Source organism: Staurois parvus, unplaced genomic scaffold, assembly GCF_062004578.1.
Source record: "Staurois parvus isolate SC_StPar_1 unplaced genomic scaffold, SC_StPar_1.0 ptg000501l, whole genome shotgun sequence".
Taxonomy (NCBI): Eukaryota; Metazoa; Chordata; class Amphibia; order Anura; family Ranidae; genus Staurois; species Staurois parvus.
In genome coordinates this window covers 201,436-220,000 of record NW_028318297.1, presented here as the reverse complement: position 1 = coordinate 220,000, position 18,565 = coordinate 201,436, and the positions used below count along the sequence as shown (strand labels likewise).

Below are 18,565 nucleotides of genomic sequence, written 5' to 3'. Positions count from 1 at the left end.
CGGAGCAATCGGGAGGTGCGGCATGACTCGCGCATGCCCAATGGGCACCAGCCTGTGAAGCCACAAGCTGTCACAGCCTGGTGCCCACAGTAGAGATGCCGGCGCCGTGGAGGACAGGAGAGAAGGCACTGTGTGGGTGAGTACATCGCTGGACCCCGGGACAGGTAAATGTGTGTTTATTAAAAGTCAGCAGCTACAGTTTGTGTAGCTGCTGACTTTTAATAAACACAAAAATGGCTGGAACTCTACTTTAACAACAAGCTATTCTTCACACAGAATTCGGATCAGTCGATACATGTTTGACAAATTCGAATCATTCTAAAGATTTGGAATTAGTTAGAAAATGAATAAAAGAAACTAAACACATTACGAAACAAAATTAGTAACATAACAAATTTATCCGAAGTAAAACACATTTTTCCATTCTGCACTATATGTCTATTTAATACTTCTCCAGAGAAGAACAAGTCCATTACCAAAGTATGCTAGGAAGAAAAAAACTGAAGTAGGGTTATATGAGTGTGCACTAGGGGCAACCCAAGCATTTTTTTTTTGCCAGTATCTAATCATCTGTAGGTATCCTGCATATATCATGGCCTATGAATAGAAGTGCTGTACTCAGGGGCCGACTGACCATTTGGAAACTCGGGCACTGCCTGAGGGCCTGGGGTCAGTAGGGGGCCCCATGCGATGCCCCTGGTACTTTTTTCATAGGCTTTTTTGAGTTTGGGCAAGGACACAGGGGCCCCATGATCCCCTATTGCCCGGGGGCCCCATGAGTTGTCAGTCTGCCCCTGCCTGTACTGTACGATTAAAGTGGTTGTGAAGCCTACTTTCTTTTTTTTAATAAAAAGGATGCTATACTTACTTGCTCTGCGCAATGGTATTGCACAGAGTGGCCCTATACATCCTCTATTTGAGTTCCCTGGCTGCACTTTCTGCCCCTCTTTTCTTGCGTGTGTCCCCATAGCAAGGTGTGTGCTATAGTGGCTTGCTCCTGAGCTGTGTGTGTCCATAAACACACAGTGTGGCTCGGCTATGCCTCAAAGGATTTTGACTGAAAGCCAATGGCTCTTGCTGCTTGAGCCTCCTGTGAAACCTGAAGTGAAAAGAGAACACCTGCAGCCACAGCGCTGGATTGCTGACAAGCTCAGTGATAACGATTATGGGAAGAGTTTTGTAAAAAGTGTACAATTTGCCTTCTTTTCACAAGGTATATTTTTTTTTGCCAGTTTCAGAAAATCAGAGTTGTCAGCAAAATAAAATGGCCTATGTGTCAATTGTAAATCCTATATCTTTTTATTTATTTTTCTTACAAAACTGGAGTTAACTGTTAAAAGGAAGTAATGGAAGTTAGGTCCATGGCTTGGTCCATCAGATGGTTACTTTTTTTATAACTTTCCCTTGAAAAATGGCAGAAGGAAAACAGTTATTCATGATAATCAATGTACTTATAAACCTTAATATAAAAAGACCGACTTATAAACTGTACAATAAAAAATTAAATTATAACCTAAATAAAACAAATGTAAATTAGTGTCAGAGTAAAAACACAGTAGAAAGTGTGGGGCACAAGTTTTTTTTTTGCAAAAAGGTAGTTATAAATGTTCTTCTTTGTAAGGAGAAGATTCTGTTACTTGAGAAACAGGCATTGTTGATAAACAAAATGAAGTGCTTGCCCTGGCAGGTGTACTAGTACAGTTATACTCATGGTTCAGGGAGACAAAATCTTGTCGCAGTAAAGTTGGTTGATGAGCACTTGAAAAAGCATAGTCAACTGAATTGGAGCAACCAGGTATTTGACAAGAATAGTGAGGACTTTGGAAAAGAGAAATACTTGTTTCTTCAGTGAGTTTCTTCATCATCCCTTTAAACAAAATATCAGTGATAAGAACCTCTGATAATAGTCTTTGTTTTTCATCCATTTTGCGTAACTTTGCTGCAACAGTAACACCAAATGCATCAAACTCGTCTTCTTTTTGGTTGAGAACTGCAGTTGCTTCATTAAGTAGCTGTCTGCTCAGCTCCTCATTTACGGTCCTCCGTCTTTTTTGGTTTTGAATCGGAGGGACTTGCTGGGGCATTTCAATTACTTCATGTATTTGGGGACGAATACAAACCTAGCCGTTGTAAAAAAAAAAAAAGTATCTAAATATAAAATCAGAACTTTTATACAAAATAACATTGTTACAATTTTTCAACAGTCAAATAAAAATGACGTAGCCATTCGCTAAACCCACATTTGCATAATATACTCTGCATTGCTAGGCATTGTGTTCCCAATACAATTCCCCCCCCCCCCCCAAAAAAAACTTACCAGCGGGAAATTGCTACAGAGCCGGGAGGAGGTGTGGGCTGGGTTGTACTCTCCTCCTCCTTTCAGAACAGCGCTCTTCCACGCAGCAGATGCAACGGGATCACTTACATTGGACTGTACACACACAGTCAAACTACATACAATCCGATATAACAGCAATCCTGTGTCACATGCAACATGGAGGATCGCCGTTCTGGCAGGAGGAGGAGAGCACAGTACAGCCCACACCTCCTACCCACACTCTACCACTTCTTTCTGGACTTTTTCACTTTCCTTACCTGCACCAGGTTGCCCTCCCACCCTTGTCCCGGACCTGAGTGTGGGGATGGGGGGGGGCAACCTGGGGGGGCAACCCACCCCAGCACCCCCCTAGATCTGGCCATGCTTCTCACATAAATGTAGCCACAGATTTTCTTTAAAAATGCACTGGTTTAATTCCAGATGAAAAAATGTATGCGCAGAAATCAACATCATTCAATAATGGAATTGCATGTAAATCTCAACCTTCCCTGTAAAAAGAAACATGCTATTTATTCAAAGAGACCTCCCTGCTACATTAAAGGACCAAAAGGAAGGCATGAGAGAGTAGGAACAAGCTTTAGTACCGGAAAAAATTTGTACATAACTTTCACCTGCTGTACATTATTTGGATCTACCGATCATATGACATGTAGAAGCAGATTTACAAAGGGATTTTAAGGATTTGATTTCTTTACAAAGAAATTGTGTGAAGACTGACTTCAATTGTCAATGTGAAAGAGAAATTTTAACTTATCTGCTAATTTCATATCTTAAAGTACAGTACAGGACATTGGAAACTTATCCATACACCATGGGTTATAGGCTTGCACCTGCAAGTAACTGGATACTGGCAAGCTTTTGAGGGCTCCCGTATAACCGTACCCCACTTTTCAAGTCATGGGTTTTGTAGCAAGAAATGCAGAGTAACAAGGAGAGTTTGGGGAGGGTGTCCCGTACTGTACTCCACAATATGAAATTTAAAGGCGAGTCAACTTTCCTCTTATCTTTATCATACAGTACATGATCCACTGTGCAATGATGGATTTTGAAGCAGGGTGCAAGGTCCCAAGGAGAGAATAAACAGGGAATCTGTTTGTTTTTATGGAAGCAATAGCTTTTATGACACACCAAGGGCTCTGACTATGTCCAGGTAATGTAGAGAGAATTCCTTAGGATGGTTAGGTGTGGGGCACAAGGATGACAGAACAATATCCTCATTGAGATGGAATGTTGAAACCACCTGTGGAAGAAAGGGTGGTTTTGGGTGTAATACAACCTTATGGTTATGGAAAGGCTCTTTACTGGAAAGGGCCATCAGATATGATGACCACCAAAAAGGCTACTTTGCTGGCAAGAAGCTCTAAGGGAACATTGCTGATGGGTTCAAAGGGTGGTTTCTGCAGGACAGAGAGAACCAAATTAAAGTGGGACTAAAGGCTCAACATTTTATACCTTAATGCATTATGTGTATTAAGAAAAAAATGCCCTAAAAATTATATCTATATCCAGTGCTGTGTCCATCTGCAGCGGCTCTTTCCTCTCTCTCTCTGCTCACAGAGCCATTGGATCCTGCTTCCGTAAATCAAATCCTGTAAGCAGACATCTGGGGGTGGGGCTGAGTCGCTCTATGTGTGTCAACAGACACACACACAGACTGGCTCTGGATTGAGCCCACAGGTGTGCCCCCATAGGAAGCAATTTCCTATGGTGGTACACTGAGAAAATGAGTAACCTGGAAAGCCCTGAAGAGAAGGATTGGGGCCTCTCTGTGCAATATTATTGCATAAAACAGAGAAGTATAACATGTTTATTCTTGAACAAAAGGTCTTCATCAGGGAATGTAAAGCCAGAGGCCTTTGAAAAACAATGGGTGCTAAGAGCTACACTCTAGTCAATATCTGTTTGTAGGAATGCCAGAATGGGAGGCACTGCGTAATCTCTGAGGCTGTATAGACTACGTTCACACCAGGCAAAGAAAGGTTTCCAGGTATGATACTAGATCTTCTTGAAAGTGGCCTTTCTTGCTTTTTTAGCAAAGTAGAAATTATAGACTCAGAAATCCCTTTATCCTTTAAGACCTGGATTTCAACAGCCACCATGCCAGGGACTCTTGGCGAAATAGTGGACATTGAGATAGCAGATCTGGCCTGTTGGGAAGGGACCAGGGATCATCTGCAATAAAACGGAGTATGTCCGTACCAAGTTCTTTTGGCCTGTTCTGTGCAAGCAGGCTCAACGTTTTCCTCCCTTGTGCAGCAGGCGAGGAAGAATTTGCAGTGAAGGGAAGGCATACATTTGCCTGAAGTAATACCAGGAGATAATTAGAGCATCCAAGGCCAGAGCGAGAGGATCCCTGCTTCTAGCAACAGAGGAGGTAGCTTGTTGTATCTGAAGGCTAGGATGTCCACATACGGAGTCCTTCATCTCTGGCATATCAGCATTAACACATCGTGATGAAGAAACCATTCCCCTCGGTCCAAGTGGTGGTGGATGAGATAATCCAGCTACTTGTCCACACCTAGGATGTGGACTGCAGAAATCACTGGACAGTGAATTTCTGTCCACGAGAGAATCTGGTTTACTTCTTTCAGGGCAGCCAGGCTCCTCGTGCCCTCCTGAAGGTTGATATATGCCATTGTGGTAGCACTGACTGCACCAGAATTCAGTGTCCCTTGAACTGTCAAAGGTTGGAAGAGCCCTCCAATTGTAAGGAAGGAAAGAATTTGCCACCGTTAGAGCTGGAGTGGTGGTCCAACAGGACAGGGAAGTTCTTGTTTGGCTAGACAGCAGCCTGGGCCTTGGGAGTCTAGGGAAAACACCTGCTTCTTCCATGCTACCAGAATCTTTTTATAGAGAGTTCTTGAGTGGAATGAGCAACAGATACTACCGCAAAAGAGGCAACCATTAGACCTAGAACTCTCACAGCGATTATCTTTTGAATCTCAGTTGTCGAGCATGAGCTCTTAGAGAAAGAACTTTCCAGGATCAGTTCCAAGTAGGTACAGGGAGTGCTGCAGAGCAGATTTGATTAAACTGATCACCAAGCCAAAGTCCAGGAGCAGATTGTCTTTCACATTCACTAAGAGTTGCAAGGGAGATCAATCAATTCAGTAGAAGTTCACCTAGATATCCTGTCACCTGTATGCCATGAGTTCTGACAAGGGCAAGCAAGGGTGCAAAGATTATTTTCAATACTTTGGGAGCATATGATAGGCTAAAGGGCAGTGCAATAAATAGGAAGTGGTTGTCTGCCACTGCAAAACATAGAAATCGCAGATGAGGTTGATGAATGGGCACATTCTGGATATTTATCTCATGACATGTTTTAGAGGATATACACTAAAAAAGAAAAAAAGGCAACTGTTCAACAAAATGGCAGATGTCTGCACACAGATACCGACTCCCTGTTGCACGAATGTAAAAGAAATTAATAAAAGATAGGTTCAGCTCCTGATCTCCACCTGTAGTCGGTGTCTGTATGCAAATGTCTACCATTTTGTTGAAGTTTACTAGAACACGAGAAAACAATCCTGTCTTGCACCAGTCTATTCTCATGCTGATCCGACTGATATGGTTTTGGAGGGCATTCCAGCAGTATTACTTTCATTGTTAGAAGGCAACTGTTGTTACAGTTCTGCAACAGGACGATCCTGAAATGCAGAGTAATGTTGGTTATTCATTGTCCTAGTCTAGTTAGCTGCAGGGCTGGGCCTAAAAAGGTAAAAGAGGACTTTTAAAAGCATCGCAAAATTTCAGCAGAATCTTAGGTACAGTGATATGTTTGTTTAGGGCAGATGCAAAAGGATCAACTACAGGAATAGCCCACTTTTTTGCCAACATCTTCAGAAAATTGTTTTTTTTGGGGAGTGAAAACTTGTTCAAGAAGGACCCAATTTTTATAGACTGTGTAAGCTATCTGAAAGGTTTTGCAAGATTTCACTGGTCTCTTTGTGCCCAAAGGGGCGTGGCGGGATGGAGGAGTCTCAATTTGCACAATGCCAAGGCTTTTGTGGACAGAGGTAATGAGCTTTATAATGTTAGCGTGCATGTCACATTAAGTATATAGGGACAATGTGGGGAAGACAAATCTTCTGCAGCTTCCTCCAACAAGAAGTGGGGGAATTTTTGAGCCCTGGACAAAGATGGCTGTGGTACAGCTGTAACCTGTATGAGGAGTTCTGAAAAAGATGCAGAAAATTCTGCTTTTGTCAAGTAGGCCACTTGTGTGCCTGAAAAAGAGCTAGAATCAAATGCTGACACTGGTGTTAAAAGCAAGTGCTGCTCCAGCACAAGGGATGTATTTTGAAGGTTGTGCGGGGCTTCGGCTGAGAGAATGTTCCCCTGTTGTTTGATTTGGCCCCCTTTTTGCCTGGCCTAAGTGTAAGAAGAAGAAGTACACAATAACCCAGGTGTAGACCATCCTGTAACGAATCCTGGTGGGAAGGGGGGGCGTGTTGCCCCAAAGTACCTTAAAAGGGCTCTAAGTGGAAGGGGCGTTGGTATGCTACCAGTAGTTTGAAGTAACACCTGATCATCCACCTGAGACTTCACTCTGAGTGTAAACTGTTCAAACTTGGTGCTAAAATGTAATCACTGTTTGTGTACAACAGGGCTACGTTTGGAATGTACACATGTGTGACAGAGCGAGGCCCTGCCACAATGTGAATTTAGGTAAAAAAAAAAAAGGTAGAAATGACATAGGAATTGCATCAAGGTTTAATGCGAATCTCTAGAGCAGGGGTAGGCAACCTTTTGAGCTTAGTGTGCCAAAAAATGTTTTCAAAGTAATTGAGAGTACCAAAGTATAAGATAGTGGTAGTGAGCGCTTCTCTATAATAGCAGCTAGAACACTCAGGTAACCAAAAAAACCTTTCGTATAGACTAAACAGTAGTAAACTGCAGCGCTAAATGAATAAAATCAAATTAGGAACATAGTCCAAGGCACCATGTAATTAAACAGTTCATAGTGTCAGTAAATGTATCTTTCTTGTGATATTCCAAGGATGGAAGAATAAATGAGCAAATTATGCGCTTACCAGAAGCGCATAGGACATGCGCATTAAAGTATCCAAAGCCAAGGGCATCAAGGTAATGTGGTATGCATCCGGGGCATCCATCTCCAAGTGGACAACTTAGTAATAGCTGGATGGTGTGTGTTCCAGAGGCCTCCTTTAAGGATTAGTAGGGTCAGCCGCCTGATTACAGGAATTCCCTTTCTCTGGATGATGAGGTACTTCCTAGGAGTCAACACATTATAGCACTGAGCCGCCGGAGCCTTTACTAGTTCGGTGGCCATCTGGATACATTGGTCAGTGTACCTTTTTATTGTCATTTTTTACTTAATAAATTGATTATTTTATTGGCAATATTACGCTATGGGCACTTTCTTTACGGCTCCTTCATGGAGCTCCTAAGTATGCAGACCCTGGGAAGTACCTCATCATCCAGAGAAGGGGAATTCTTGTAATCAGATGGCTGACCCTACTGATCCTTAAAGGAGGCCTCTGGACCATCCAGCTATTGCTGAGCTGTCCACTTGGAGACGGATGCCCCGGATGCATACCACATTACCTTGATGCCCCTGGCTTTGGATACTTTAATGTGCATGTCCTATGCGCTTCTGGTAAGCGCATAAATTTTCTCATTTATTCTTTCATTCTTGGAATATCGCAAGAAAGAGACATTTACTGACACTATGAACTGTTTAATTACATGGTGCATTGGACTATGTTCTTAATTTGATTTTATTCATTTTGCGCTGCACTTTACTACTGTTTAATTGAGAGTACCAGTTTTACAGTATAAAAAAATGTCAACTTCACACACGCAACCACAAAAAAGAATTTCTATACAGTAAATGCTGTAAACTATTTGAATAATAGTAAGGAAACATTGAGCTTTCAAGAATAGAAAATGGTAACTTACCTTTTTTCCAGAACACGTGCAGAACACATACAGTTGGAAATTAAGTGTGAGGTGATAGTGGTCACCCTAATAAAGTCCCTGCACTTTTACACCTCAGATCACACCAATTCCTGCACCTTCACACCTCAGATTATCCCCATTTCTTTCACCTTCACACCTCAGGTTAGCCTCAATTCCTGCACCCCAGATCAGGCCCAATTCATGTTTCTTCAGGCCTCTGATCAGCTACAGGCTGTGCACATTCACACCCCTTCACAACTAAGATTTTCTACAATTCCTGCACTTTCACACCTCAGATCACCCCAATTCCTGCACCTTTACACCTCAGATTAGCCCCAATTTCTGTACCTTCACACCTCAGATAACATCAATTCTTGCACCTTTACGTCTCAGCTCACATCAATGCCTGCACCTTCACCCATCAGATCACCCCATTCTCTGTATTTTACACACCAGATTGGCCTCAATTCCTGCACCTTCACACCCAAGATCGGCCCCAAATCCTGCACCTTCACACCTCAGATAAGCCCCAATTCTTGCACCTCCAAGCCTCAGATCATCCCCAATTCCTGCACCTTTACACCTTAGATCACAACAATTCCTGCAAATTCACCCCTCAGATCACCCCAATTCCTGCACCTCCAGATCTCCGACAATAACCAATTCCTGCACCTCCAAGCCTCAGATCAACCCCAATTTGTACACCTTCACACCTCAGACCCTTACAGCTCATATCACCCCAATTCCTGCACCCTCACATTTCAGCTCACCCCAAACCCTGTACCTTCACACCTCAGATCAGCCCCAATTCCTGCACCTTCACACCACAGATCAGCCTCAATCCCAGCACCTCCAGGCCTCAGATCAGCCCCAATTTCTGCACCTTCTGCCTCAGCTCACCCCAATTCCTGCATTCATTTCCAGTGACACTTCCTGTGCCTTCAGGCTGCAGATCTGCCCCAATTCCTGCTCCTTCAGGCCTCAGATAATCCCCAGTTCTTGAACCCCCAGAGCTCTAATCACAATTCCTGCACCTTCACACCTCAGATCACCCCAATTCCTGCACCTCCAGAACTCTGCCCTCATTCCTGCACATCCAAGTCTTAGATCAGCCCCAATTCCTGCCTCTTCGCACCTTAGATTAGCTCCAATTTTTGAATTTTCACACCTCAAATCAGCCCCAATTTCTGCACCTTCACACCCCAGATCAGCTCCAATTCCTGTACTTTCACACCTCAGATCACCTAATTAATGTACTTTCACACCTCAGCCCATCCCAATTACTACACTTTCAAACCCCAGATCTGTCCCAATTTCTGCTCCTTCAAGGCTTAGATTAACGACAATTTCTGCACAATCTGGCATAAATGGATCAAGCCGTTTTCACATAGCTGCTCCAGAAATGAACACCAGCCAATGCTCCCCTCGAGACAGCACCGCCCGTTCCATGCAGTAGAATTGGAGAATTGAGACGCAATTTCTGCAGCTCCTAATTCCATTTTCTAAGGTGGTAGTTAACAAGGTCTGTTCTGAAGTTGTAGTTCCCAATAGAAGTTCTAAAGTAGTAGTTATCAAACCTTGTTTTAAAGTAGAAGTTCTTTCTATTTGGATGCCACGGTGAATGGCAGCGGCAGGAATATTCTGATTCCTGCTGCTGTTTTTGACACCTGTGAATTGCCACTGAACCGGTACAGTACACTTTTATGACAAATTGCTGGTGGCCATAGCTATTCATGTGTGTGTGTGTTCAGCAGCCATCAACATGGGTATTCACTGTCTGTGTGAACAGTCACGAATAGCTGCAGCACCCAGTAACCTGTAATTATAGTGTACTGTATGGCAGGGGTTAAAATTTCGAGTCCAGACCTACTAGCCGGTCACAAAACTTACTCGCCACCAATTGCCCCACCCAACCTTGCCCAGGTCCGCCCCCAACCACACCCCCTTACAGCTTATGAAATTACATTTTTCTTTAGAATAGTCCAAAATATAAAACTGTACACAGTAATGTATATCCAAGCTCCCCTGTACTCCATTATAGTGATATGACATGTATACAGTAATCATTACTGTATACATGTCATATCACTATAATGGAGTACAGGGGAGCTGGGAGTGCAGGTGCAGTCGCTCCAAGCTTCATCTGTGCTCACCGCCGCTCGCCACAGAGGAATTTCTCCGCGCATTTGGCGAGTGGCTTTTTCAAGCCCTGCTGTATGGGCTTGGCAGCTGCAGCTATCTGTTCACTGGTGTCAAAAACAGCAGCGCAAATCAGCAGATTCCTGCCACTGCCATTCGCAAAATGGCTAAAGGGCGAATCGCTGGAGTTCTAAGGAGGAAGTTTTTGGACTTACTTCTTCTTCCTTCAGAGCCTCCAAGACAGTGGAACAACCCCCTGTCTTTCACAACACCCCCAAAACCCTAGAGCAGTTTATAAATGTGTGTGTGTATATATGTGTGTGTGTGTATATACAGTCAGGTCCATAGATAATGGGACATCGACACAATTCTAACATTTTTGGCTCTATACACCACCACAATAGATTTGAAATGAAACGAACAAGATGTGCTTTAACTGCAGACTGTCAACTTTAATTTGAGGGTATTTACATCCAAATCAGGTGAACGTTGTAGGAATTACAACAGTTTTGTGCCTCCCACTTGTTAAGGGACCAAAAGTAATGGGACAATTGGCTTCTCAGCTGTTCCGTGGCCAGGTGTGTGCTATTCCCTCATTATCCCAATTACAATGAGCAGATAAAAGGTCCAGAGTTCATTTCAAGTGTGCTATTTGCATTTGGAATCTGTTGCTGTCAACTCTCAAGGTGAGATCCAAAGAGCTGTTACTATCAGTGAAGCAAGCCATCACTAGGCTGAAAAAACAAAACAAACCCATCAGAGAGATGGCAAACACACTAGGCGTGGCCAACACAACTGTTTGGAACATTCTTAAAAAGAAGGAACGCACCGGTGAGCTCAGCAACACCAAAAGACCCGGAAGACCACGGAAAAGAACTGTGGTGGATGACCGAAGAATTCTTTCCCTGGTGAAGAAAACACCCTTCACAACAGTTGGCCAGATCAAGAACACTCTCCAGGAGGTAGGTGTATGTGTGTCAAAGTCAACAATCAAGAGAATACTTCACCAGAGTGAATACAGTGGGTTCACCACAAGATGGAAACCATTGGTGAGCCTCAAAAACAGGAAGGCCAGATTAGAGTTTGCCAAACGACATCTAAAAAAGCCTTCACAGTTCTGGAACAACATCCTATGGACAGATGAGACCAATATCAACTTGTACCAGAGTGATGGGAAGAGAAGAGTATGGAGAAGGAAAGGAACTGCTCATGATCCTAAGCATACCATCTCATCAGTGAAGCATGGTGGTGGTAGTGTCATGGCGTGGGCATGTATGGCTGCCAATGGAACTGGTTCTCTTGTATTTATTGATGATGTGACTGCTGACAAAAGCAGCAGGATGAATTCTGAAGTGTTTCGGGCAATATTATCTGCTCATATTGAGCCAAATGCTTCAGAACTCATTGGACGCCGCTTCACAGTGCAGATGGACAATGACCCAAAGCACACTGCAAAAGCAACCAAAGAGTTTTTTTAAGGAAAAGAAGTGGAATGTTCTGCAATGGTCAAGTCAATCACCTGACCTGAAGCCGATTGAGCATGCATTTCACTTGCTGAAGACAAAACTGAAGGGAAAATGCCCCAAGAACAAGCAGGAACTGAAGACAGTTGCAGTAGAGGCCTGGCAGAGCATCACCAGGGATGAAACCCAGCGTCTGGAACGCATAGACATCACCAGACTTCAGACTGTAATTAACTGCAAAGGATTTGCAACCAAGTATTAAAAAGTGAAAGTTTGATTTATGATTATTATTTTGTCCCATTACTTTTGGTCCCTTAACAAGTGGGAGGCACATATGCAAACTGTTGTAATTCCTACACCGTTCACCTGATTTGGATGTAAATACCCTCAAATTAAAGCTGACAGTCTGCAGTTAAAGCACATCTTGTTCATTTCATTTCAAATCCATTGTGGTGGTGTATAGAGCCAAAAATGTTAGGTGTGTGTGTGTGTGTGTGTGTGTGTGTTCGTAGTTCCCAATAGCGGTTATGTCAGAAAAGCCTTTAATACCATTTACCCTCCTTCTTTGCATTGAGTTAGTCAAAAGAGATTGCTGTTGAAGGGGTTATTAGCCATTTGAAGATAAAATTCTCTGGCTTTATCCCCTCCAAGCTAAGCCAGGTGCATGGATGCTGAGGGAGAGAAATGTTTGAAGGGACTGCAGGTACACCAATAGTATAAGAGGAAAGAGGAAAAAGAAAAAGGTCGATGTAAATCAAGGGATTTTTAATCTTTGTGATTGTATTTTAAATGAAGAGGAATTGAAAGTTTTATCATTGGGTTTGAAATTTGCACCGGATAAGAAGCTAAATAAATTAGAAACATATATTGATCTACATAAATTTATTAGAAAAATTAACCTCAAGAAATATTAGAATAATAAGATGAATAAGGGTACTAGTGATATTGGGCCATTATTGGACATAAGGAGTGATAATTCACATTCTTATCCAGGTAAAGATATGGGAATGGGAACTGAAGGTCCTTATGTACATACTAAATTGAGAAACAAATCGGTATTTAATCCCAAGATAGGGAATAACTGCTGTGTTGACACATTCAAAAAAATGGTGGAACATAATTTGGAGATATTATCTATTCCTAGGTTAAGAAATAAACAGGATATTATAAGGGGACTTCAAAAATTAGAGAATTGAAATATTGTAATAAGACCAGCAGAAAAGGGGGGAGGGGTTGTGGTGTTGAATAAGTGACTATTATGCAGAGTTGAATAGATTAGTAGATGATGTCAATACGTATAAAATGTTGAAAAATAACCCCACTAAGAAATATAAAGCGAAACTAGTCAAACATATCAAAGGAGAGAGGGTAAGAATACTTAACAAAAAGGAAGGTAAATATTTGGTACCTAATGCCCCAAGAGAACTGGTCATTTACCAGCTGCCAAAAATTCATAAAAATTTGCAAAAACCACCTGGAAGACCCATTATTTGTGGGATTGATTCCCTGTTTTCCAGATTGGGGGAGTATGTAGATACATTTTTACAGCCCCTGGTTCCTATTTTTCCTGCATATTTAAGGGATAGTGGTGATTTAATTAAGAATAGAGAAGAAGGCGATTGTGTCATGGCAAGTGTTGATGTAAATTCTTTGTATACAAACATAAGACATGGTGATGCTCGAGTCAGTGAAATGGGCACAATGAAATGGACAAAGTTAGGATTGAGATCTGAACAAATAGATTTCATTCTCAAGAGTCTTGATCTAGCTATGACACAAATTCTTCTGGTATTCTAATAAATTCTATAGGCAAGCCATGGGTGTGGCCATGGGAGCCAAATATGTACCATCAGTGGCAAACTTGTTTATGAGTATGTGGGAAAGTAAGGCCATTTTTGAAAATAGGAACCAGGAACTGTTAGTATATAGAAGATTTATAGATGACATTATCAGTATTTGGAAGGGCACGAGAGAAGAATTGGAACAATTCATCCAGGAAATGGGGAATAATCCTTTCAATATATCATTCACCAATAATAGTAGTGAACAAGCAATAGACTTCTTAGACCTTACGGTGTGCAAACAAGGTGACAAATTCTGTACAAAAACGCATTTTAAAGAGGTTGACAGGAATGGTTACATTCCGAATCATAGTTGCCATCATAGAAATTGGTTAAAGTCCATCCCTAAAAGTCAGCTTATCAGATTGAAGTGGAATTGTGTTAAGAAGTTTATATCGTGTGATAGCATATTTCAGAGTCAATCAGAGATGTTGCTAAATAGGTTTAGAGAGAAGGGATATAAAGAACAGGTTCTAGTAGGTTCTTTAGAACAGGTTAATAAACTAAAAAGGGAAGATCTGCTGGTAAAACAAGGAAACAATAATAGAAAAGTTGGGGATCTGGTCTTTATTACAGGCTACTCGAGTTAATTTAAATTGGTGGAAAGGATTATTAAAAAGTATTGGCCGATTCTAAAGAGAGATGAGGTCCTAAATAAATTACTTCCAGGGAGACCCATGTTTATCTACAGGAAGCCACCAACATTAAGAAGTAGACTAGTTAAAAATGTCCCTGATATACCTAGTAAGAAGGTAACTTTTTTAGATAGGGTGGGATTTTTCAAATGTAAACGATGTATAGCATGTAAAAACCTGAAAGGTGACAATAAAAGATATTATGATAGTTTTCAGTCATGTTCTAATGGTTCATCATATAAAATTAAGAAGTTTATATCGTGTGATAGCACCCATGTTACATATTTGCTGGAGTGTTCTTGTAACTTCCAGTACATAGGTAGAATTACTAGAAAACTCTCTGTAAGATTGGGAGAACATATTAGAAATATTAAAAAAGGATTTAAATATCACAGCTTGTCACACCATTTTAGAATGTGCCATAATAGGGACCCGACATCTTTAAGATTCTGTGGAATAGATAGGATTGATGCTCCGTGGAGAGGGGGTGATATGGTTAAAAACATATCACAAAATGAAACAAAGTGGATTTACCAAATGGGAACACTAATTCCTAAGGGGTTAAATGCAGAGATCAATATAAATTGCTTCTTATCTAATTGGTAAAGGAACTGAGTGTAATTTATGTCCTATATAGGCAGTTATATTCAGAATTTTTCTAGAATAGAATTTTTTGTTTTTGCTTTATTTATTTCTACTTTTTTCTTATTTTTATATTTTTTTGGGTTATTTTTTATTTTATTTTTATTCTTATTTATTTTTAATTTTATTTTTTAATTTTCATTTTATTTTAATTTCTTCCTATGAGTTCAGTTATGGGCTATGTTTGAATAATAAATTGCATTCAGTATCTATGTGGGTATGTGGGAATTCCTCATATTTTAAATATTGATTTGTAAATTGTTGGTAATATCATTGTATAAAGATTAAACAACTGTGTATTAGATTGGATATTGGATGATTAAATGTTAAGGAATCTCACACTGGCGAGCAGAGGATGACCTTTGAGGAGTAAGTATCTTTTGGAAAATTAGCATAATTAATGAGAGGGGAGGTGTCCTGGGCTATAAAAAGTGGCTGATGACTGGAAGTGATGTCTTGAGACCGCCCTGTGGGTGGGGCGAAACGTGTTGACGCACTTCCGGTCTGCCGTCAATACGATCTAACGTCACTCCCGGTGAGTGGAACGCACGCTGAGCGGTGCGTTCCAAGCGGCCATCTTTGATGTTGGAATACCCGTTATCCTCTGCATATCGCAAGGCTGTGAGGTTCCTGCTTGTACTGTGGATTTATGGATCTGTATGAGCCGATGAGGCTATTAAACAAATGCTTTCAACTTTCCTTGAACATGTGAGTGGCCGGGCATTATTATTTTTATGTTGAGTGTTACTGGCAGTATTACGCTATGGTATCTCTTGCTCTTGCACTTTTGGGGAGCTCCTGAAGGAATGAGTTGGAGGAGAGCAACATACCAGTCAAGGTGGATAAAGAGATCTGGTGAATTTAGAGGGGGCATAGGATCCCTAAAATCCTAAAAGGCGCAATACTCACCAACATTTGGTGAGTGCGGTTGATGTTGATTTGTCACTGGTGGATGGTGGAAGCACTATTTCTTTGGGAGAAGAATTGTGTGTTGTGTTTATTATACACTTTTGGGAAGGACTTTTCATTCATATTAATTTATATTTATTTATGACAATTACTTTGTGGACACTTACATTATTGATGTTGATTTATTTATGGTGAAGATTTTATTTATGTTTTTGCGCTGTTTTATGTTTTTTCTTTATTAATTGGTGTTTTACACTGTTGCACAGCAGCATACGGTCACCTTTACCATATACAGAATTAATTTCTTTGTGCGCTGGGGTTTGTGATCTACTAATAGTATAAGCTTGCCCATGAGCCGGCTCAGGCTAAAAGAGTGCTGTACAACAGAGGAGAAAAAATACTGCATACAATTACCCTTTTAAAGTGAGAACAAGCAGCCTGGGGAATCCGAATCTACACAGCTTCAGTGTGGAGAGATCAATGCAGGAACCTGCACCAGCGGGAATAGAGATGAGTAGGCACCAGCTGTGCTGCTTCTTCTGTATGCAGCTGCTGGCCAGCTTTATAGTTTGGAAGGTGGGTCTCCCAGGACAACCCTTGGGGGCCGTCTTTTATGCTGTTGCATACCACCTCTGGCACTAGTGCCGGGGTTGCCTACCCCTGCTCTAGAGTGTTTGTTTTGAGTGGAGAGAGCTCTCTCTGGGTTTTGTAGTTCTGGATTGGGACCTAGAGTATGAAGATTCCAGAGTGTCTTGGATGGGATGGAACCTTCAATCCTGTGTCTGGATACTGCGCAACATCTGAAGCCTGTGTGAGTACACAGGTGTGCAAGGCTGTTATAAGCCAGGTTTGAAAGTAGCTCAGAGGAGGAGGAGTTTCAGTTGCTGCCATTTGAAGGCAGAGCCCTGTCAGGAGAGCTGGGTGTCCCTGCTGGAGACTGCATCACTTTTGAGGGGGATTCCTTGCTCAAGAACTGGGAGTCGGGATAGCTACGCGAGTCCGGGAGACCAAGAGAGGGTCTGGGAGACTGAGAACGCTGAGGTGGCTGGTAAACTCTGGAAGAGGGAGCATGCTCGAGGGGCTGGAGAACCCTGTTTAGAGGCCAGGGGAGGGTCTGTGCAACCTGTGCCTGCAACCAAAGCTGAGTGAGCCGGAAGAACCCATGGTCTTGGGAGACCAAAGTGAGCAGTGGTGCTGCTTACAAAGGAGGTAGCTTGGCATTTTTCATTGTTTGGTTTGAAAAGTTGAAACCCTGGGTGACTTTGAATGGAACCATATTTTCATTTTAATAAAAGTGGGCTGCCATACCCTAAATACAGTTCAGACTGATGTGTACTCTCTTTAAAATGCACCTACCATTGATCTAACAACCCCCATATCACAACAGTAACAGCCAAAGATATAGGCTGACCCTGTCTTACGTGTTCACGATGCTGAACTTTATATATAAAGTCCAAGCTTCTCCTGACATGGTGCATGAATAAGTTGCCTGTGTCCTGTACTATACGATGAAGATAAACTGCTTATGTTACCTGTACATGATTGGATAACTGAAGTAAATATTCACACACTGTGTGAAAATTTTTTAAATATTTTACTAAAACAGCCTTGTACTCTAGGGCCAAGACAAAATGGTGAGGGGGGTTGTTACAGACTCCTATGAGGCATATGTTCTGGCGGCACACAATCTTGTGTTGACCCAAAAAATGTCAGCCAATCACATTATCCCAGGAAACCAGCATATGAAGCAGGACCATGCAGCCAGTTAGATGAATAAGCAGACTTCCATCCCCTAGAGTATCCCCCTCCCCCCCATTCGGATTAAAATTGGACCCTAGACTACTGTTTGAGGACAGGATGTCTCCATTCCTTTGAAACCACTTTTCTAAGATGCGCGTTCAGTTTGTAGATTCTGTTGGGATGAGATGGATCTGTCCTACTGTGTGGTGGTGTAGATGCATTTCCCCAGCATGATGTCTCTGTAACAGTTACATATGTGTCCATATGGTTTGCATTTATTTTTCTGTTTCCCTGAAGAAGAGAATCTTGAAATGCTCAATATTTATGATCAATATGTTACCTGTTCCCTTGTTTTTATGATATTTTAATGAGATTTGTTGAATATAATTTGTATGATTTTTATAATTTGTGTACTGATATCTATGCCTTAAAAGTCCCATTCCAAACTGAAAACAGCCTTGTAGTAAAGATACTAAAGGTAACCTTTGATCCTGCTTTTTGCTCTTAGAATATAAAGAAAAAAAAAATCTGCATGCACACAATAAAAGCAATTTACAAGTGTTTAACATAAACAAAAAGATATGGCAGTGCATCAAGTATTTGAGCTGTTGCAGGAAAAAAATGATATTAGTTTGAAGTTGCAAAAGTATGAATAGGACAGTTCAGACATTCCTTTGACAGTGGATCATTCCACTGTGGTCTCAGTTTAGACACAGATTTCATAACATCATTAACTTTTGCCTCACTATGGTTTCCTCCCAAATTAGCACATCTTACAGTGAACTGTTCATTTCTCAAGAGTGTAAAGACAGTGGTACCTTCATAGTCCACTCCAACAGCTGTTTCAGAATGCACTTCTGTGTTTCCCAAAATGTGCAGTTTAAGCAGACTTAGAAGTGCTATTACTAATAAGTAAAATATTATAATTTTTGG

The 18,565-nt window shown here is 41.5% G+C and overlaps 1 protein-coding gene across 3 annotated transcripts in view; it reads right to left on the bottom strand.

Moving 5' to 3' along the window:
* Positions 1 to 1,276: 1,276 nt before the first annotated feature.
* LOC149452032 (uncharacterized) overlaps positions 1,277 to 18,565 on the bottom strand; it is a 206,678-nt gene continuing 189,389 nt past the window's right edge. For all 3 annotated transcript variants that reach the window (XM_089689859.1, XM_089689857.1, XM_089689858.1), the window contains one exon: positions 1,277 to 2,120. In XM_089689859.1, coding sequence (XP_089545985.1) covers positions 1,599 to 2,120 — 522 coding nt within the window. In that variant the 3' untranslated portion in view covers positions 1,277 to 1,598. The remainder of the gene's footprint in view (positions 2,121 to 18,565) is intronic.